Here is a 21273-nt window from a genome sequence, read left to right as displayed (position 1 = left end):
CTAGAAGTTTATAAACAGGCATAGGTTTAAGTTACCTATTACTATTAGTACGTAAATATAATAAAGGTATATATTAAACTTATAACTAATCTTTACTAGTTACTATTACTAATTCTTCTACTATAAGCCTAGTAATAAAGGCTTACTACTCTTCTTTTATACTCTTACTCTTAAAAGATTAGCTATTTAACTTTACTAATTCTTCTTTATAGGTGTTGTACAAAATCTATTTAAAGGTACTACTAGTACTAAATAGGTGTAGTTAGGTATAAGATTAAGGTTTAGTACTTATGCTACTTTAGCCTACTTAAGTAACCTTTTACAGAACTTATTAATATTAGTATATATTAACTTCCTAGTATAGATCTTTCTATTTCTTATAGACTTTATTAAGCTTAGTCTCTAACTACTTAGCTAGAGTTTATTAGTAAGATTATATAATAAATATCTGTATTAACTTACTACTTTTCTAATTATTAAAGTAATCTTACGCTAGCTCCTTAAGTTTTCCCTTAAAATACTTTACCTACTTATTTTTACTTATAGCTATGTATTAATCTATCTTTTTAAGTTACTAGTTAAGCTAATACTTTATAGTATAATCTATAGCTTTAGCAGTAAGAAGCGCTTTTCCTTCTTTACTAAGTAGAGTAGTTTAGTCTCTCTAGGTAATAGTATAATTACTATTACTAAGATTACCTATAAATAGTTTTCTAAAATTTATTAGGTAACCTTTTTAAGTACTAGCTTAACTGTGTTATATAAAGATATTTTAGACTTTATACTTCTTATAATTAAACTCTAATATAAGTAAGTATTTACTGTAATAAATAAATATATTTAATACCTTAGTTAGATTAAACTACTCCTAATACTTAAAACCTATTAGAGAGTTATTTTCTAGGGCTAGTAGTAGGCTCTCTAGGATATTATTAAGCTCTTTCTTAATAGTGTTTATTATATATTATATAATTAACGTCTGTAATAACGTAGTATAGGTATAGTTATTAAGTTAAAGTAAGTAGTAGGTTTTAGATAGAAAACTTAAGGTAAAAGAGTATAGGTAGCCTATATATATATATTACCTACTTAGTATAAATAGTAAATTTTTACTTACCTTTACTGCTTATTATTCTTAAAACTTTAATAAGCTTATCCTACTATTATTATACTTTTAATAATACTTAATTATTATATACTTTAATTATATTATCTAAAGTTTACTCTACTATAATAGCTAGAATAAGAAAACCTAAGCTAAATGCTACTACTACTAAGCAGCTAAAGAAAGATTTAGCTACTAAAGCTACGCAAAAGACTACTATAAGGAAAATAACTAGTAGAAAGTAGATACTAGTAAAGAAGAAATACTAATTTAAGTAAGATAGTATATTATTATATTTTTTAATTATAGATAGATACTAATAATACTTAGCTGTAGCCCTAAGAGATATTAAGAAGTATTAGAAGTCTACTAAGCTTCTTATTTATAAGTTACTATTTTCTTACCTTATTTATAAGATTACTAAAGCCTTACTAAAGAGTATAAGTATATACTATTAGAAAACTATACTTAAAGCCCTTTAAGAGGTAACTAAGTTATTCCTTATTAGTTATTTTAAAGGTATAGTTAATTTCTCTCTACTACTACTAGCACTATACTTACTATAAAAGACTGTAATATTAATACTATTTATACTAAATAGGTTACTATTTAGTAGAAGGACTTAGTACTAGTAAAACGTTACTATAGTAGGTTTAGTATAATAAGATTCTAGGTAAATAAATAGGTTTATATAATTAGCTTTCTCTATATAAGAATACTTAGATTTATAGTTTAAATAAAACCTTCTATAAGCTATAATAAATAACTATAATAACTACTGTCCCTAATCTAATACTTACTAAAATACTTACCTATATAATATAAAATTCTAATTACTAGAAATATTTTAGGGTAGATATAATATAACCTAACTCCTACCTAGGGTCTATGTAACTCTAACCTAACTCTAACCTAATACTAGCATTAAAATATTAGGTTAGAGTTAGGTTAGGGTAGACTATACGTTAGGTTAAGGTTAGGTAGGAGTTAGGTTATGCTTATATAAGACCTAACCCCTACCTAACTCTAACCTATTTACTAGCGTAGGCCTAGCTATTTGATTTAAATTAGATTTATTTATAAAGTAATTTTAATAGAGCTTTTTTAAGTTAATAGAATACTAATAGGCTGGTATATTCTATATAGTAAATCTTAATATTAGTGTATACTAGTCTATAGAGCTATTTTCTACTAAAGTTTAATAAAATTAGAATAAATCTACTATAAAAAGCCTTGTAAGTAGTAAGGTAATAGATAGTTACTTAAATTAAATTACTAGTTTTAATTTGTTTCTACTAGAACTTATCTTTTAGCTTAGATACTATAATACCAGCTTAAGCCTTACTAATAAACTTAGTTCTATACCTAGGAGGTTAATAACTGCTACGAAGTATAATTTAGTTTAATAATAATAATAATACAGTTAATAGGTACATTGTTATCGTAGTCTATTATATAGGTCCGCGTATTACAGTTGTAGAGCTTAAGCTTAGTATGGAAAGTTTCTGCGCTAGTTATAGACATTTTAAAGAGAGCACAAAATTAATAAATTATATCCATAGACTGTTTATAAGCTGAGGCATTAAGTTCAAGATTAGTATCGTACTTTATATATCTATATCTACTTACCTTACCTTTTCCTTCGCAATGCGGCGTAAAAACGGTCTTTCTTTTGTGTTTCTTACACCCTAAAGCTGCGGGGTAATCCACCCGATTTTGTACCTCAGTGACAATAATACGTCTCTTGTAGCACCACTTCCAAATGATGTCTACTTTTACACTATACCTCCTCGTCTACCTTGGGCAGGCTGGTCAACGTTCCCACTTTGCGATATGGCTCGCTGACGATGAAGGCGGTGACGTCGGAACGGTTATTCATGTCGTTGGATCCCCGATGTCGGGATTCGCGCTACAATTCAAACGAAGATACGCTCCAAAGCAGACTGCACGCGCTCATGTGTTGGTCCCAATTGGGCTGATAAACGCGCAACATGTTCACACATTTGAGGGCAACAGGGGTGTGGACACAACCCCAACAAGTGATCTCGAACATGTGGCCGCTGAAATACAGCCACCTCGCGCCAGCAAGGACTTCATGGCGCCAGTAAATGACGTAACGTCTTCCACATATCCTTTTCGCAAATCTGCTCACAGTGAAAGACAACAAATCGGCGGTGCCAAGAGTGGACCATGGACTTTGTTCGCCGCCTTGTTGACCTACACTATCTCGATGAATCGGCGATCGGAATTGTACAGTCGAAACGAGACGCACCGGATTTTGGCATTGGACTACGCCCAGCTGCTTTTCGTCTACAACGGCGTTCACAACCGCCACATGCCACTCCACAGTAGATTCAGCAGCATATCAGCAAGTTGCTAATAGATAGATCAATGAGATCGGACACAAGCAGTGCACGTCATATGGAACGTAGTGAATAATATTTTTCAAGGTGCTCTCAACTCATACACAGGTGCTGGCTGTGTTGATGTATCCAATTCGGCCGGTTCAGTCTTATAGTAATGTGATGCCTCATGTGGTACGTTCGAGGGGTATTCCGAGTATTGCGGATTTGGCGGCAGACCTGTATCAACCGCCCGATGCTTCCTACGAACATTCCATGTAATGTATGCAAATAAGGCAATGATAGCCACACCCACCACTGATCCAACCGCTATTCCTGCGATCGCCCCTTTCGACAGCCCTCCATTGCTTGTGGATGTCGACGTTGGCGACACCGTGTTACTAGCCGTCGGCGCAGAGGTAGACGCAAGTGTGGAAGCAGGGCTCGGTACTGACGCTGGAGTCGAGGAAGCGATCGATGAGATGGTGGTTGGCTAGATGATGCTTAGAACAATCTTGAAGGATAAACAAGCATAAGAGGATTCTTACAGTTGCTTCAACAATCATGACTTGCAGTTGATATATGCTACTAACGAACGACGCATCTGAACTCATATCCCATGCCACGGTGTCGACGGAATATGGCGATGCACAACCAAACTGATCTTCCCAGTCGTGCACCGCGCTGCTTGTTGATGCGCATTGAAAGGATCTACGGTTGACATATAAGTTAGTCATGCCCTGATCAAACTCATGCACCCGAGTGAGTTACATACGCCGGGCAGCAAGATACGACATTTGTTGCAGTTCCACTTGTCGTGATGACTCGATCGCACGCGCTCGTCCACCCTGCTGGACAAATCCCAGGCGAGTAAATGATGCGCGAGTTGGAGAAAGGAAAAGCTGGGGGGAAGCAGCTCGCAACATTATCACCGCCCTGCTTCCACCACGTGGTGGGAACATTTTGATAGATCCATGGGCCGTTCAAGCAATCCGCTGGAGCCGTAAAGGTGGTCGTGAGTGGTAAATATGTTGTGTGGACGGAGCTCATATTGGTCGGTTTGTAGTTGCAATACTGGGAGGACGTAGTTTTGGACAAGGTGGAAGGCCCATGGGATTCTGAAGCAACCAATCAACCTTTATACACTCGAAGTTCCTCTTGTTTCAACCGGTCCCCAACAGTATCCCGCATGAGTGATGTTTGTTCCTGGGATTATGCATGGTGGACTTATCCCATGAATCAGATCCTCTACAAGCGCCTTCTCTAAGGCCATTTCAAGCTCTAGATCAACGCCACTATCTCTATACCGCTCGGACATTAGTCACATCATCCGAGGCAAAAGCTTTTGCGGAGTGTCTGAGGGAAAATAAAATCAAGCTTGGTAACGTTCTATTTCAAGTTGGCGTGTTCACTTTTTGCTAGGAAATGTGTCCGCTACAACAGACTAACAACAATCCGGACCTAATTTCAGCTGTAGAATGCCTTGTTAAGAGGAGAGATTAAATAATGAAAGGTTAAAATAAGGCTGAGATACTAGATCATATAATTAGTGTCAAGAAAGAATCTTTTCTTATCTTCTCACCTTTCTTATACAATATAAGTACTTCTGAAGTGTACCTTACCAAAAGAACTACGTCGTTATGAAAACTGTGACATGTTAGTAAGTGATCAAAAAGAAACCATGTCAAGATTTCATTTGACTACTGTGGTACCCAGGGTAAGTTTTATCACTTCGCCACTTTTGCAGAGACTTACTGGACAGCCTATGCGTAGGGTGGCAAAGTGCTAAAACTTACCCTGGATACCACAGTATGTAAATTAAAAAAAGACTCAGTCAAGAGAACAAAGAGGTAGATATGTGGTATGTGCTAAAAACTCTGACTCAGATAAAGTAGCGATACTAGAGCATGAAGTTCCTTCCCCCGGACGCTATAGCTGGATTAGCTCTGCGATTATACTGTTAGCTAGCAAATCAAGTTGTGCGCTAGATGGTAGGTCAGCTCAATGATGCTTAGCGTCTGTGTCAAACTCAGCCGGACCCGGCCGCTGATTCATGAAATATTGGTGGACCAGCGTAGCAGAGTCCTATTGGTGGTTCATATTCTAGACCTCGCAGCTTGAGAAGCTTTGCTGGCTACAAGAAAGCGCCCATAGAACCTAGTGAGGATGTTATAGATTACTTCTGCTTAACAGTGCATTGGATGAATAGCCATTGATGGGCAACTACTTATCGTTCTAGATCACGCTCTACGCCAGCGACATGTCTATGGTTTCAAGCATTCTGGTGGCATACTGTTCGTGCGCCTTTCCACGTCAGCCCATCGATTCCACAGTCGAGTTTCATTGAAGCTATGTTGTAGTCTTGAAATTCTTAGCCAAAAGGACGAGACGTTTTTATGGGGATCGACATTGACCCAAAATCAGAAATTCGACGACCCCTCAATTTATTTTTCGGTTTGCCTGGTATTCGACAGTCGGTAAACCGTGTTTAAAGTCGGTGCAGCGTTAAGATCCAGAACTTTTCAATCCTGTTGGCAGTGAGCGGATTATGAACCTCGAGCACGCTCGATACAGAGATTAGGATTGAGTAAAGGGAGCGTAGCGGGAGTGAGCTAGATACAGTAAGGCACACAGCCAGTCCAAATATCAGGATATGCAATTTTAGTGGTAATCTACTCAAGTAAAGGTCGCTATTACGGGTGGAGTCCACCTCCGTGTCCCGTGATGTGAGCCATTCACCGATTGACTATATACATCGCTCTGCTGATCAAAATATGCCCAAAGTATTAGTATAAAAATCAAAAGCCTCCAACGCATCTTCATGTGGTACAACGAATGAACCAATCCATGCACGCCATTCTCCGTTGTATACCGCAGTGAAACTGGCCTTACAGTACTCCCAATAGTCAGGATACCAGCCAGCCTGCTCCCAGTCAACTATCGCCACGACCCTAGCAGGACTCGTAGCGCTGACGATGATATTAGCTGGACGGAGGTCTCCATGTGTGAATACTATAGGCCCATCATCTGGAAGTAGATTCCTCCAAGGATCCTCAATACTCTGTGGATCAGGAACGTGCCGTCGCCACAACCAGGAGAGCCAGTCGTGAAAAACGGCACGAGTAGAAAAAGGCCTGAGCAGTGGTAGAAACTCTAAGCATCGATCTGGGGCAGCGCCTTGAGATAGTGATCCTGTCAAGGATTAGGGACGGCATACCCCTCAAATCAGCACACTAACCAATGACTTGCTCCGATCCGTTCTGCTTGAGTTTGCGGAATTGAGACACGATGTTATCGAGATCCACGCACACCATTTGTTTGTCGTCGTGAGACATCGAGTCCCATCGTTGCTCGAGAGTAGGACCATGAATGAGCTGCATATAGATGAAGACCTCAGGAATCTTTCCCTCCCCTCCAACTACTCTCCAGCCGTACACTTCCGGCACTGGAACTTGATCATGAAATACTTTTCGCATTGCCCAAAGACTTATGGCTTCCGACGTGGAAACATTTGGCCCGTGTTTGACGATGAGGGCTAAGTCCTCGAATACTACAGGCCGAAGTCGCTGGCCTGGTATTGAAAAGGATCGCACATATTCAGGAGAGGGAAGAGCACGGGTTGGACTCTGTTTCTGGAACCACGAGGAATCAAAAAAGTCCATGTGCACCTGGGAGCCATCTGGGAGGTCTGCAAGGGAGATGTGCGGATCTTCAGTCATGATGGTTCAAGCCAGAGTAAGGACGAGCTTTATTCGGAGTGGTCGAGTGAAGGTTGTTTTTGGATGCGCCGCATGAGTGATGTGCCTATTCCAAAAAAGGCTAGCCCGTACCTGAAATCAGAAATCGACTTGTACATGTACGCAGTAGATTATTATGTAGAGTACTAGAGCTAGGAAATGATTTTCGTGCGACAACACCTGGGCGCGGTAAAAGGCAATTCTTGCATCTCAATACCTAACGCGACTTACGCTCCTCCTCGTCGACCTCTCATCCACATAGCCGGCACTCGCCCTCGGATCTCTCACCATATCCACATCCGTAATCCTCCTCCTACTCACGCTCCTCCGCCTATCAACGCTCTTCCTCGCATCATCATGATAAACGCGCGATACACTCCTCGTACTGTGCCTCGGTTCCTCCACGTACTCGATGGCGCGCGGCTGTGAAGTCCTGCTATACCGGGCATGAATACGGGGTGGTTGTTGCTGGTTGTTGATGGTGTGCTTACCTGTACGCGACGACTCGCTCGCGTCCATCATCGCTGTAACTTTCGCTTCTGCGCCATTCGCGTGGCAAGCGCATTGTGCCGGCAGGAGGGTGGGATGTAAAGTTTCCGCGACGTGGTGGAGGGTCTACAACGCCTCGGCCGCGAGTTTCGTACGTCTTCATGATGCACATGTTGTTGTTTCTTGTTTGGTGATTGTGAGGGAGGCTGTGAAGGACCGATGGAGCTAATCAAGAGGAGAAATATATGGTGAGGTGTTACAATAGATGGTGTACTTCGAAGGGTAAGACGCGCGGGAATGGCAATGCTAATGTAGATCAATGAATCGAACAGAGGAGATGATGCGCAACGTCTGGAGGTCCATATTCTTGGTCCTTCTATGATGACGTGAGCCAAGCGTTACCAGGGCTTTACAGGGTAATTCTGGCGGTGAGATGTTCTGCCTTGGAACAACGTTCAACAATATGCACCGCGATGGTAGTTGCTTGTTATTTGGTAAGGAACTTGTCATGTGATGGCGTGGTATGTTTTGTACCAAGTTTCGATACGAAGCCACAAAAAATGGAGATAGATGAATATATTTGGTTTGCATTTTGGGCCTCATATTACATAATCGTACATCCGTCTCAAGCAGACGGCTTCTCTTTTTCGAACTCTGCCTTGCCACTCCGAATGGTTGCATACTTGACGGTCCCTTCTGAGCTCTGTGGAACTTGTGGAGTTGTGGGACTAGAGCCTGTGGCAATTTGTTTGATCTCGTCCTTGATCTTGCGCGTGACAGCGTCTTGCACGGTACCGGGCGGGCTCTCGGCAATCTCGTTGACGTCTCTCAGGGTAAGGCTGTCGCTGAGACGCGAGGCACGCGACTGTAGGAGCATGGTTGCTGGGCCCTCAAATCGGAGAAACAACTATTGTTGTTGTCAGTGATGTGGAGAAAATTGAGTTGGGGGGAATAGCTTACCCGATCGCCCCATACCGTCCGCCGCAGCCATGTTTTCACTGTGTGGTATACTGTCGCCATTGTCCGCCATGTCGCCGTCTCGCCCATGACTCTGAAGAACTTGACATTCTGTGTAAGGGACCCGATACCAAGATCGGGAATCTGGAAGCGGAGGTTCGACGACTTGAAGCGGAAGGGCAGGGGTGGGGTGGTGGAGGCTGTGTATGCGACGACATTGCTGGGAGAGTTGTCAGCGTCTAGCAAGAGACAGAACAGCAGGCGACATACCTGGGATGTGCAATGTAGTCCTCTCCAGCCTTGATGTGGACCTGGTAGATCTGCCCACTGCCTGCGAGAGCCAGCAAGCCACGGCCTGTGATGTACGTGTTGCCCCAATGCGCCAAGCCTAGCTTCAGGTTGTACTGCGGCTTCAGGCTGAGCGTATGGCCGGTCCAGGCAAGCAGGGCCTGTCTCTGACTGATGACCCAGTCCTGGCGGCCATCGAGATTGACCGAGACTATGCTGGAGATGGGCGACTTTGTCGAGACGAGGGCGGTGACGGGGCTGGTGGCCGAGACCTTCTGGTAGAGGAAGGGGATGCCGACGGGCGCGCGACGGAAGGGCTCGAGGGAGGAGAGGGTCGAGACGACGTTTTCGGGGTTGCCGCTCAGACTGACGAGGGTTCCGCGGCGCGTGTACAGCGTCTGCGAGGCGGCCAGCGAGACGGAGAGGAGGGAGAAGGGCGAGCCGACGACGTCGAAGCGAGCATCTGAGTGCGGTCAGCACATGCAGAGGCAGGCAATGGCCGCGCGGGGCGGGTACCTGGCGATGCGACGGCGAGCGAGTCGGGCGGCGGTTCGGAGGAGGAGGTTGTCGCCGTCATGTTGATGCCTCGCCGCGCAGTCGCAGGCGACGTGCGGTGGGCAAGGGACCTCCAGGGCGCGGCAGCCGGGCGCATCATGGCGGTGCCTGAGAGCTGGCGAAGAGCGGGAGCTGGGGCGTGGAGCTGGGCGTGCGCCTGCGTGTGCGACGATGCTGGGCGACGCAGCCCTACGCCCAGCAAGCACAAACACGGCAAACATGCGGGCGGCGGGCGGTCATTACGGCATCCCGCCAGCCCATGACACAATCACGCTTCTTCGCCCATGGAAGCGTCCCCTCGCCCATTGAAGCTTCCTCGTGCGCCTACTCACCCCTCTGGAGCTGCAGAGGCTCGACCATGTGAAGCTCCGCCATGCTGATTCCCCCGCTTGCCCGCGCTGCCAGACGGCCGGGCCTCGACGCCCTCTCGCTCTCGCGCCCGCACCCTCTCCGCCCGCTGTACTCGCTCCACCACGCCACGCGCGTCTTCACCTCGTCGCCGCTCCACCGCAAGGACGTCCACGGCCAGCGGCCTGCAGCTGTCCTCGCCAAGGACAAGCTCGCCGGCGATGCCGCCAAAGCCAAAGCGGCCAGGGCAGACCCGCTGCTGCAGGAGCAGGTGCTCACCAACAAGGCCCAGCGTAAGGCCGACTGGGCCATCATCACGGAGATGTCGCGCTACCTGTGGCCCAAGGACAACATGGGCACCCGCTTCAGGGTCGGCTTGAGCGTCGGCCTGCTGCTCGGCGCCAAAGTGCTCAACGTCCAGGTCCCCTTCTACTTCAAGAACATCGTCGACGCCATGAACATCGACTTTGTGGCCGTGGGCGGCACCGCCGGCACCGTGGCAGGCTCCATGATCCTCGCATGTAAGCTGCACCAGCGCCGTGGCCATGACGCCCTGGACTGAGACTGAACGAGATAGATGGCATGACGCGCATCGGCGCCACCGTCTTCCAGGAGCTTCGCAATGCCATCTTCGCGAGCGTCGCACAAAAGGCCATCCGCAAGGTTGCCTGCAGCGTCTACGAGCATCTGTTGCGCCTTGACCTCAGCTTCCATCTGGCGAGGCAAACGGGAGGCTTGACGCGGGCCATCGATCGCGGAACAAAGGGCATCAGCTTTCTCCTGACGTCCATGGTCTTCCACATCTTTCCCACCGCCTTTGAAATCTCCCTCGTGTGCGGCATTTTGGTGAGATGCAACTGCCCAGCTGGGCCATACAGCGTTGCTGACGACTGAAGACGTACCAATATGGCTGGCAGTTCGCCGCCATCACCAGCGCCACCATGGCTGCCTACACAGCCTTTACCATCTTGACCACCTCCTGGCGAACAAAGTTCAGGAAGCAGGCCAACGCCGCCGACAACAAAGCAGCCACGACGGCCGTAGACTCTCTGATCAACTACGAAGCAGTCAAAGTACGCACATGACGAGTCTGTCCACACCCACCAGTTGCTGACCATCCTGCAGTATTTCAACAATGAAAAGTACGAAGTCGGCCGGTACAACCAATCCCTGCAAGCCTACGAAAAAGCCTCCATCAAAGTCGCTACATCGCTTGCCTTTCTCAACTCCGGCCAGAACATCATCTTCTCTTCTGCTTTGACTGCCATGATGTACCTCGCATGTAACGGCGTCGCAACCGGCCAGTTGACTGTCGGCGATCTCGTCTTTGTGAACCAGCTTGTTTTCCAGCTGTCTGTACCTCTGAACTTCCTTGGTTCCGTCTACCGCGAGCTGCGTCAGAGTCTGCTAGACATGGAAACACTTTTCAACCTCCAAAAGGTCAACGTCAACGTCAAAGACAAGCCGGACACAAAGGCCCTCGTCCTCACCAAAGGCGAAATCAAGTTCGAAAATGTATCTTTTGGCTATCGTCCCGACCGACCCATCATCAAACATCTCAACCTGACCATTCCCGCTGGTAAAAAAGTAGCCATTGTAGGCCCCAGTGGATGCGGGAAATCGACCATACTGCGCTTGCTTTTCCGCTTCTATGACGCGCAGGAGGGTCGCATCTTGATTGATGGTCAGGACATTCGCGACGTTTCTCTTGACAGCCTGAGAAAAGCTATCGGAGTTGTGCCCCAGGACACACCACTTTTCAACAACACCATCGAACACAACATCCGCTATGGAAACTTGGACGCGAGCCCAGAGAAGGTCGTCGAAGCTGCCAAACGTGCACGTTTGCATGATAGCATCAGTCAATTCCCAGATGGATATGGTACCATGGTCGGTGAGCGGGGAATGATGATCTCAGGAGGCGAGAAGCAGCGACTTGCCGTTTCCAGACTTATTCTGAAAGATCCTCCGCTTCTCTTCTTTGACGAAGCGACATCTGCACTGGATACTCACACAGAATCCGCTCTACTCTCACACATCAACTCCCTTGTCAGAGAAAAGAAGCGCACTTCCGTCTTCGTTGCCCACCGATTGCGCACAATCTATGACTCCGACTTAATCATTGTACTCAAGGAAGGAGGGGTGGCGGAGAGCGGGACACATCAAGAGCTTGTCGACCGTGCAGGGCTTTATAGTGAGCTATGGAGTGTGCAGGAGACCATGTTTGTTGATCCTAAGGAGGAGGTGGTAGACGGGGCTACAAAGCAGAAGTAGACAGATGAGGATGATAGACTTATGATTATGTCGCTTCTAGATGAAATGTAATGGATTTGCCCTGCAAGAGCCGCTATAAGAGACACGTATTTTCCTCCTTCTTCCGATTCTTCTTTGCGCTAGAACGGACATTATTCCAGTCATGTACAATACACGAGCGCTATTGATCGGTGGATCCGTTTGCAACGCACGGTTTTTCACTTTCACTTCGACCAATCTACCCCTCAGATCCCAAATGCCCAACCCACTCCCGCACCCTCGATCCCAACAATCTACCCACAGCTTCTATATCAGCATACAGAATTCAACTGATTCCGTCAGCGCCGACCTAGAAGAGCCTTACCTGAACACTCTACTTGCCGACAACCCTCGACAAGCCACCATGAGCGTCACACTCCCCAACATCCCAGCTACCTGTGCCATTCAGCTGCCCACTCTCTCCCCCAACTTTCAAGGCCTCATCGCCCTCGGTGGCACCCGCATCGAAGCCGACATCCTACACCTCTGCTGCCCGGACTACGACAACACGTATATCTCCCGTAACGACACGCCGTGCGCTCGCCTCGCTTCGTGCAGGGTCCAGACATGCACTTTGGAGGATCCGAGTTATGCCTGTGTGGCGCGGGGGAGGAGGGAGTGGAAAGTACCGTATGATGCGACGTTTGAGTGTGTGGAGGGGACGAGGGAGAGTAATGGGGGTGTTAGGAGGGGGGTGGTGAGGGGATGGGTGCTGGTTGTAGTTGTATTAGTGGCGGTGGTGGGTGGTGGGTGGTAGGGGTGGGTTGGTTGAGGCGGTTTGACTGCTGTATAGAGTGATGGGCGTGTAATGAATGGTTAGGCTATCGGCTGGTCTGATTCATGGTCGTTTTTTATTAGAGACTATGACTGGATGTGGTCAAGTGGATAGTTAGAGCAAAGAGTCCGAGATACTGGCTTCTTATGGGTCCTGAAGAAGTGAACATTAAAGTCGAACAACACATATATCAAGATCTCATGGTTACACTCAAACGTCGAGTAGATATCATACTTGCTTACATTAACAATTGCAGATGTTGTACTGGGTGTAGTGGGCTCTGAGCTTCATAACGTGCTCCTGGCTCCAATTCACTAGCCGATGGGTCTGATCATGACAATGTGTCGCCGAGATAGACAAAGATTGGAAACCGTCCGCATACTATGGCAGACTCGTATAAATATTAAGCAAAACCTGAGATCAACGGGTTTCATGTACGCATAGGGCATCACTATCAATAACTTCAGAGTTTATTGTCGTGGCCAAAAATAAACGATCTACAGTGGCAGTTGTGTCTGTCATACACAGCCTAATTGCGACTTGAAAGTACTTATTGTTGTAGTTATTAGGTGTTGCCGACGTTGAACGAAGATACATTTATTACCATGAAACATCTCATCCACTCAAGCAGACACATAATACAGCTCTATTTATCATCCTCCAATGTATACTGCAACATTCACACACAAGTACATATTGGTTTTTCGTATCTGATAAAAATGATCGACGTGCAAAGAAATGCAAATGGCTAGGAAAAATTGCTTTAGACCTGTACAGCAACTTTAGTTCTTGAGTGTCAATTTGCTGACCTTGTCTCAATGTCGAAGTAGCAAAAGTCTTTTAGTATTGTAGACTAGTATCCGGTCCATAGGCAGAAGTGGTAGATATTGTGCTAATTGATATATTCTCGTCTGCACACGGTAATGATAATCGAGTAGTCCCGTACTAACGTGACATAGCTACAAGTCCGTTAATATCAATACGCCTTCATTGTAAGTAACCTCATCATCGAATGCAGCCCTTGCAGCGGTATACAATGCTGTTCGAGATGTTAAAAGTGATCTTCCTGTCCATGTGTAGTAAATTGGCAATTGTATATCCCATTTGTCCTTGGGTCTCGGTTAATTGGGATGCAGTCCGTTTACAACGAAATAATCACGGGCTTGGGCTGTGAAATATAGAGGCAGTGTCCAATAGGTATGATACGAAGCAAGGGAGACCAAGTCTCCATCAAAAGTCGTTAATAACAATAGCATGAGTAATGTAAAGGTCAAAGCATCTAATGAACTTACTTCGATCCTCATGTAACTTGCATCGAGCATGTTCTGTTACAAAGAGACTCAGCATAATTACTTGTATTCGTTAGGTAAGTAGATATCTACAACTACACATATTTAGATAACTACACATGTGCAGGAACTAACACAGAGGAAGAACATAGAGTGATAGACAGCACATGTGTCTGTAGAGAAGAACTCCTACTATAACTATGTCGGAATCCTCGAGGAATTTCCAGTGTCTTCACCTCGAAGCTGTCACATGACTTTGGTATCGAGATTCGATTGGACTATTGTGGTCGGCGCAAGACCCTGAAGATGGTTTGAAGCAAACGTAGTTCAATGTAAGAGAGGTAGATCAATCAATCTACGTCTGGAAAGAACGCAGAAACAATGACGGGGTTATTATTTTAGGTTTATAGCGTATTCATGCTTAAAGTACAAGCAGATAGACGCAACACAGTAAGAATCTAATATAGTAACTCAGTATAGAAGCTAATACCCAGCCCCTTTTTACACAGTAAAAATCAGTAAGAGTACACAGTGATAGTAACAGAGAGACACCGTCTCTTGACGACTAGCTGCTCAATGTACCGGTGCGGACGCGTATTCGAGAGCCCAGGCAGCCGATGACGGGGTTATAAGAGTCAACTTCGACTGGTAACCACATATATTGGTCGGTTCGGCAGCATGGTCTGACCACTTTTTGGCTGTTAGTCATGGGCATCTGCAATCTCGGTGAACCCACGACGAAAGCGGTCGGCTCCATCTCACAGCTCGGATCGTTTAATCCACGTGTCACATTCACGGTTGGGAACAATTTGAGTGCTCTTCAATGGTTTGTATTGGTCTGTCTAGTCATTCTGGTGTATGAGTAACAGTCATGTTCAGGACAGAGAGAGGCATAAATATCATGTAGATCAGTAGAGGCGTATAACATGCTCTCGGTTTGGGCTTCGGTATTAACGAGTAAGGGACGCGAATACTCTCGTGCAAGGAGAGCTTGGTTGGATGTGAATCCCTTCATATCTACTTGGCCCAAGCTGAAGATCTCGCGTGTCCTGTAGATCTGCGTAAGTGGATTCAGCAGCTAGCCAATGCTTCGCGAAATAATAAGCCATTCATGTCATCTCTCCACCAGTCAACATAGTATGCTACGAATGAAATCGAATACTAGAAACGTGAACCTCTCAGTGAGACGGATATGATGATGCCTAGCGTCACCAGAAGTACTAGTTACTAGAGTTAAGACCTAGTGTCTAAGAGCTAAAACGAGATCTTCATACAAACTATTCCTAAGTAGGGGAATTTTCCAGCCTACATTGTGACGTGTAAGCGTTACGAGACAGGCCATGATTTACTAGGGCTTTTCAAGGAAAGTATTTATGTCTCGTTGCCTTTCACTGGAGTATTCTTCTCCAAAGTCCCCTAGCAACTATCAATTGTTTTTCTTTATTCCCCAACATTAAAGGCTACATCATTGATTGAACAAAACCCACTATTTACCTTCGAGCTATACTTTGTGTACAAGCAATACAAGAAAATATGGGAATTCCAAGACCTACGCCGGAGCGCTTCGCTGAGCTGTACGTTCTTCTAAACTCTCCTGTTTTGCACTGTGTATACAACGAGACAACTGCTCTCTCCCCTGGGCTTAGGCATATGCTAACCTTCCATTCAATAGTCTCTTACAAGAGGAGAGTCTTGTACGTTAAAATTCCATCTACATCCTTCCAGCTGGTCTGCCAAACCCATATTACCTACCGATGAACCGGCATGTACACAAATGAGTCTAACGTGTGCTTGTGCAAGCCAACATCTCCACTCGTGCAAATGGCACGTCCTGAGTTACAAGCCACCTTGGCCTACTACAATTAAAACTTGGCCAAAGCACACAAAGATTATAAAACAGAACAAGAGATCGGCTTAACTACAGGGCCATTCGAAGATTGGGTAACAAGCAATGCTCCTGGTCTTATGGTAGCTCAAGCACGGCTCGCCAACTCACTTGCAAGTTTTCAACAACAACTTGCACAGTCGGGTCAGAGATACACGCTCAAATGGGACCATGATTCACAATCGCATCAGTTAGCGCAAATGTAAACAGGGGCTTTTACTATCCTAGAGATGATTTTAGGCTAGTAGTTTCAAGATATGTACCTGTTTATGCGATAATTATTGTTCAGAAATATTATTCATCAATGATGATGCTCGATATCTATTAAACGGAAACATGTGACATGTTAGCTTGCACTAATTTTTTATTTGACCGTAGTAAGACCATAAGCACTGTAGTGAGTAATATACAACGTTCCTCAGTTTGATAAAAATCAGCTCAAATATGGGTTCGGTTGTGGTCAGGCTCGCAGGTAGGCTTAATCGTAAGCTCTATCGTGAGTGGATTTAGTTTTGGGTTGTCTTAACCGTAGGTGAACTTAACCGTGAGCTAGTAAGTAGGCGTATACTCAAGCTCATATTTCAAGCAAGGATTCATGCTTCCAGTATTACACTGTCAGTCGGCCACAGAAACGCCGTTGCGAACAACAGCGATACCAATAATGAAAAGTGATGGGAAATTACCAAGTACCCACTTGTGCTCTGTCGATTTACCCTCGTATGCGAGTTGGATTTCCCTGGCCCAGTGTATTTTACCTCAGCGCGGTACCCGAGTGAACCACATTGTAACATAACCAGGACTTGAGTGAGGTTTGCATATGCCTTGGAGTGTAAAAGAATCTCATTTGAATGGTGAACCGCGTATCAACTTTCCTCACGCCAATACACTTCAGCTACCCAGACTCGCACATGGCTCCTCCATCGATTTCCTCCTCAGCATGTGTTTATCATGCTCGTCAACGCCGTCTTCTCCGCACTCGTAATCGTCAACTTGTAGACGCTCTTGACCCTGACCCACGCCTTTGCGTAGGTGCAGTAGTAGCTTGCTAGAGGCTGTCATTGCATTAGCCTTTACTGTCTCAGTCGCATGTCTCGAGATTGCAAAACTCACTGGCTTCCAAGCCTCAGGTCCACTGTCACCCTTCGCCTGGTTGACGTTGTCCGTCACAGCGCTGAGCTGCGGGTTTGTCAAATCGTTGGCGAAGGCCTGACGCTGTGCAGTCGTCCAGGCTGAAGCTCCAGACTTCCAGGCATTGCTCAAAGGAACGTGATGATCAATGTCGACGTCAGCTGCGGCGGTCCAGGTGGCGCCATCCAAGGGGCTGTACCAAGTTCCGGACTATTGTTGGGTCAGCAACTTGCTTTTCCTAATCTTTAGACAGGGCTGAAGCAGGTCAGCCAGGTTCTTGCACTTACCGTAGCGGCGCAGGAAGAGTCTTGTACGACGTTCGTTCCGTCGCGCTTCAAGACGACCTCGCGGGTGTTGCAAGCGCCAGATTGTGTGATCCAGTGGGGGAATAGATCGCGCGAGTAGCCGGTTTGAGGGCCTTGGGCAGCGACGGTGAGGCCTGCAAGTTGGGTTTTGGCAGCCGCAGTCGTTGGGATACCGGGAATGTTTGCACGGGAGACCAGAGGAGCTGGCGCAGCTGCGGCAAGGCCAACCAAAGTGAGCAAGATGGTGGTCTTCATGATGAATATGGAGTAAGTCGAGGGGAAAGAACGATATTTGAGTCGAGGAGGTGGTACGAGGTGGAGAGGAGCTCGAAGACACGTGCCTAGGTTGCCCGATGTAGGAGGAAAGGTGACTCTGCTCTGTCTGACCTTCAAGTTGAAGATATCAGCCTTTCTTATACAGATTCACCGTCTTCATCTACCTTCGGAGTCCACCATCACTAGAGGTGTATCCCTACCCCTACATACCAATGATAAGCACCACGCACTCGCGGAATTACTGTCTATACTCTTGTCCCACAACGCACCAGTACTCTCGCGACGCCAGATTGGGCAGGTGGGTATACCAGCCAAGAGTCTCCGTCCTGTATATCACTTGCCTACTTGGGCGCACTGAGCCATGTGTACCTGACCATCTGCACGAACATATCTTCTTCAGCCTACAGCATTGTCGAACTGCCACACTAGGAGTCGGCACCGACCTACATGCCTGTCGCATTGTGCTGACTGGCCGCGAGAGCAGATTGACCAAACGATGCATGTGTCGAACAGCGAGCTCCGCTCACTCAGGTGCGCGTATCGTAGATTATGATTGGCGACGGAGCTTAATTCAGTAGCTTGTAGATCATTCACCTCATTGGTCATGTAGATGAAACGTGCGGTAACGGCGGCGTCGTCTACGGTTCGGGAAGGAATTTACCTTGTCATCGACATCAGCAAATGGAAACGAAGCAAATGAAAGATAAGAGTTGGAGAACGTAGGGACAGGTATTAACTGGAATGAGGAATGGCGCCGAGCCAGATATTGCGCACTGGAGCGATCCCCTCTTGGCACCACGACGAGACCGGGCGTACCCCGCGTTGACTATCTGGCAATACGATCCGCACGCCTAGTTTTGCATGCTCTCGTACATCCTTGAGTGCTGGAAGTAATCAGCCGTCAACGTCCTTCACAACAATGTCGCACACAATATCTGAATGTAAAGTATACATCCAACGAGCTAGTTTGGTTGCTTTTCTGCTCTACATAGCTGTCTTACAGTCGATGCTGTTTGCTTACTTGGTGGTGCTAAATAACTTGAGGTATCGCTTGGCTTGATTCCGACTGATTCAAGCGTACACGAGCCGTGCATGTGTTCAGTGTAGCAGACAGACCGTGTGCCCGGAACTCTATCTCCTGGCACGCGGTAGAGATAGTGGAGTACGCAGCGGAGCATTCTGTATGTTTGGAGGATACTAGGATTCTAATAACGAAACTGAGCACCTCGGTCCACGGAAAGATGTGCAAATACGGCTAGATCGAAGCTTAAGAAACTAACTCTGTGGTCCTGCAATCAATGAATAACATGATAAGTTACCGTCTCGTATACTCCACAACACACTTATTCGATCTGACAAGGGTTTCGTATAAGTGTGCATTAGACAAAGCAAATATAGATGAAGACAAAGCATTGCCTAAGGACATGTGGTGCTCGCTGTCATTCGGAAGGCGCCGACACACGCAAGGGTGTAGATAGAGCTTCACACGATGCAGGAAGCCATGCCTCAAAGTAGCATCTACGCCTGATGTGGTTCACAAGATGCTCTCGAAGTTCGCTCTGCGTGGCCATTAAAATCCTTGAAACAAAGGGACTATGTGTGCGACCATAGCGAACAGGGGCATAGATAGACATGATTATGATGCAGAAAGCAACTCGTTGTAGAAGGAGACACTCACCATTGTTCGGAATGGGCCGTCAGGGCTGATACAACACCGAAGAGATATGAGAGATAGTACACTGCCGACGGCATGTAGGGAATTCATAATCGTTAATCGGCGAAATCGAAATCCTTGAATGCCTCCTTGAATCTCTGCACATCTTGCTCTTCTTCAACTTGCGTTTGTCCACAGTCACGCCAGTCAAGCCTTTTATCCAGCCTCAGTAACTTTGCGAGTACTTCTCGGCCAAACTGATTGTGAAATCGGATTTTTTCATCAAAACGCATGATATAGCTCGACTGCTTCGCTGTGTCATCTCTGGGATCCCAGACCAAGACCCTAAAAAAGTCGCTAGTCTCTTCAAATCCATCGCCAACGTCTTCTTTTGTGAACGTGGGCCAATGCAAATTCTCAGCCAGGGCCTTGAAAGCTGCCTCGACTAATCCTTTTCGGATGAGGTCCGTTGTGACCGGTAGGTATTGCCAATGGGTGTGTGGTAAGCTGGACTTACTGACTTCCCATGTAACCGAACCATAGTCTTCTTCGGCTGCGGCCTTCAGCATGCTATTCATTGAGGTACGATACTTTTGCATCTCAGCATACGTGCAGCGACGTTCTTCTTCTTCCATTGCGCCGAGTGTTGGTTGATGTGAAAACGGGATTATCAGCATATGGCCAGGAAAGCCGAGCCGCGGGAAGGTCTGGGAGGTTGACAGAGGTCCTTTTGCTGTGGTTATGTACGAGTTCTCGCCAATTGATGTCACTAGATGTGTTGCGATGTTCTCGTTTGCAAGACAGAAAAAGCATTCAGACGCTGATATCGGGCCTCGATGCTCACCTTTGCGCCGCTTGTGGGATCGTCGGCCTCCGCGACCTCCGTCATCGTAGACTAACGTCTGTTCGCGAGGCTCTTGCGCTTGTCGTTTCTTTTCTGAAAGCGTAACGGGGCAAGCTGTAGATCCGGTCGGCGGTGAGATGGGGTTGCTTGCGGACGGATCGAGCGAAAAGGCGTATATCCACTTCTGCTTGTTGGGATTGCCGTAAGCTGCAAGACTAATGAATCGAGTCATGGGGTAAAGATTGTCCGTCTCAGCATTTGGTGCGTGGAAGAAGGGTTCTCGTTCATAGAAATTGACGCCAGACGTAGAGAAATGATACTTGGGCTTCAAGACCACGTCAAGATCTGCAACGCACTGGCGAACCTGAGGGTGTACCTCTGGGTTGAAGTCTACCTTGGAACGCTTGTGGATGCCCTCTGGCCATTCACTAGTCACAAGAATGTCGGCTGTCGTAGCTCCTCTGAGCGTCTTCGCATCCACTTCGCCGTAGACGGGTGAGTACTTGTCTTTGGATTGACTTGCGGTGACGTTGGCGTCTAATTGTCCGCCTAATGCTACGACGCGGATGCCTTCTGATGTTTTCGTCGTCGTGCGCTTGCCGAGAAAGAACAGATTATGGCAGAGTTCGTCACTTGAAGTTTCCAGTTTATCAACGACTGCTGATGGAAGCGAGCGGCTGCCAAGAGCAAAGTATATGGGCAGTGGGACGTCGATGCGACCGTCGATTAGCGCCTGTACGTCAGGATCGTTGACACCGTTGGCTTCTGGGGCGTCTGCGAAGAGATTGCCAGCAACAATAGCCAGGGCGAAGTTGTTCTTTGCATGGAGTGCGCCCAGCTTCTGGAAAACCGTCCGAAACTGACCATTCACATCGCCAATGACGACTCTGTAGCTTAGTTAGCATGTTGTCTCTGGGGACGACGGAGTGAGACGCACATTTTCGAAGCCATAACAGTGGCGGTGTGAGAAGGTCGTGGTGTCGTGACGTGCCCTGTGGTGTTGA

General features: G+C 46.6%; 8 protein-coding genes across 8 annotated transcripts; 3 read left to right on the top strand and 5 right to left on the bottom strand.

Moving 5' to 3' along the window:
- Nucleotides 1–2804: 2804 nt before the first annotated feature.
- On the top strand, nt 2805–3529 carry P153DRAFT_362202 (uncharacterized protein). Its single transcript, XM_033667077.1, has one exon. The coding sequence runs from the start codon at nt 2868–2870 to the stop codon at nt 3483–3485; it is 618 nt and encodes a 205-aa protein (XP_033528820.1). The 5' UTR covers nt 2805–2867; the 3' UTR covers nt 3486–3529.
- Nucleotides 3530–6214: 2685 nt separating this feature from the next.
- Nucleotides 6215–7166, bottom strand: P153DRAFT_279052 (phosphotransferase enzyme family protein; the record flags this gene model as incomplete). Its single annotated transcript, XM_033662992.1, has 2 exons — nt 6215–6639; nt 6686–7166. 2 exons carry the CDS (start codon nt 7164–7166, stop codon nt 6215–6217), a joined length of 906 nt encoding a protein of 301 aa, XP_033528819.1.
- Nucleotides 7167–7330: 164 nt separating this feature from the next.
- On the bottom strand, nt 7331–7845 carry P153DRAFT_352424 (uncharacterized protein; the record flags this gene model as incomplete). The annotated part of the gene is made up of 3 exons (XM_033666380.1): nt 7331–7336; nt 7416–7617; nt 7676–7845. The coding sequence occupies 3 exons, from the start codon at nt 7843–7845 to the stop codon at nt 7331–7333; spliced, it is 378 nt and encodes a 125-aa protein (XP_033528818.1).
- Nucleotides 7846–8271: 426 nt separating this feature from the next.
- On the bottom strand, nt 8272–9644 carry P153DRAFT_419138 (uncharacterized protein). The gene is made up of 4 exons (XM_033672172.1): nt 9435–9644; nt 8901–9381; nt 8634–8850; nt 8272–8580 (listed from the first exon to the last, which is right to left on the bottom strand). The coding sequence occupies exons 1-4, from the start codon at nt 9571–9573 to the stop codon at nt 8299–8301; spliced, it is 1119 nt and encodes a 372-aa protein (XP_033528817.1). The 5' UTR covers nt 9574–9644; the 3' UTR covers nt 8272–8298.
- Nucleotides 9645–9846: 202 nt separating this feature from the next.
- On the top strand, nt 9847–12095 carry P153DRAFT_380242 (P-loop containing nucleoside triphosphate hydrolase protein; the record flags this gene model as incomplete). Its single annotated transcript, XM_033669916.1, has 4 exons — nt 9847–10342; nt 10399–10667; nt 10718–10894; nt 10947–12095. The coding sequence occupies 4 exons, from the start codon at nt 9847–9849 to the stop codon at nt 12093–12095; spliced, it is 2091 nt and encodes a 696-aa protein (XP_033528816.1).
- A 373-nt stretch (nt 12096–12468) lies between these two features.
- On the top strand, nt 12469–12786 carry P153DRAFT_257640 (uncharacterized protein; the record flags this gene model as incomplete). The annotated part of the gene is made up of 1 exon (XM_033662789.1): nt 12469–12786. A coding segment is annotated over one exon (318 nt), but the record flags the coding sequence as incomplete, so codon positions are not given.
- A 4208-nt stretch (nt 12787–16994) lies between these two features.
- On the bottom strand, nt 16995–17750 carry P153DRAFT_279852 (uncharacterized protein; the record flags this gene model as incomplete). The annotated part of the gene is made up of 3 exons (XM_033663044.1): nt 16995–17114; nt 17173–17400; nt 17478–17750. 3 exons carry the CDS (start codon nt 17748–17750, stop codon nt 16995–16997), a joined length of 621 nt encoding a protein of 206 aa, XP_033528814.1.
- A 1791-nt stretch (nt 17751–19541) lies between these two features.
- Nucleotides 19542–21220, bottom strand: P153DRAFT_371809 (uncharacterized protein; the record flags this gene model as incomplete). Its single annotated transcript, XM_033669343.1, has 2 exons — nt 19542–21156; nt 21207–21220. The coding sequence occupies 2 exons, from the start codon at nt 21218–21220 to the stop codon at nt 19542–19544; spliced, it is 1629 nt and encodes a 542-aa protein (XP_033528813.1).
- Nucleotides 21221–21273: the final 53 nt, after the last annotated feature.

The sequence above is a fragment of the Dothidotthia symphoricarpi genome (assembly GCF_010015815.1).
Source record: "Dothidotthia symphoricarpi CBS 119687 unplaced genomic scaffold P153scaffold_1, whole genome shotgun sequence".
Classification (NCBI taxonomy): domain Eukaryota; kingdom Fungi; phylum Ascomycota; class Dothideomycetes; order Pleosporales; family Dothidotthiaceae; genus Dothidotthia; species Dothidotthia symphoricarpi.
This window is presented reverse-complemented; position numbering and strand designations above follow the sequence as displayed.

Bases quoted from the DNA above. Each gene is read 5' to 3' on its own strand.
- P153DRAFT_419138 (XM_033672172.1), bottom strand. From the start codon at position 9,573: ATGATGCGCCCGGCTGCCGCGCCCTGGAGGTCCCTTGCCCACCGCACG. The intron at 8,851-8,900 runs GTATGTCGCCTG...CAACTCTCCCAG, and splicing joins GACTACATTGCACATCCCAG to CAATGTCGTCGCATACACAG. The intron at 8,581-8,633 runs GTAAGCTATTCC...CAACAACAATAG, and splicing joins GGACGGTATGGGGCGATCGG to TTGTTTCTCCGATTTGAGGG.
- P153DRAFT_362202 (XM_033667077.1), top strand. From the start codon at position 2,868: ATGATGTCTACTTTTACACTATACCTCCTCGTCTACCTTGGGCAGGCT.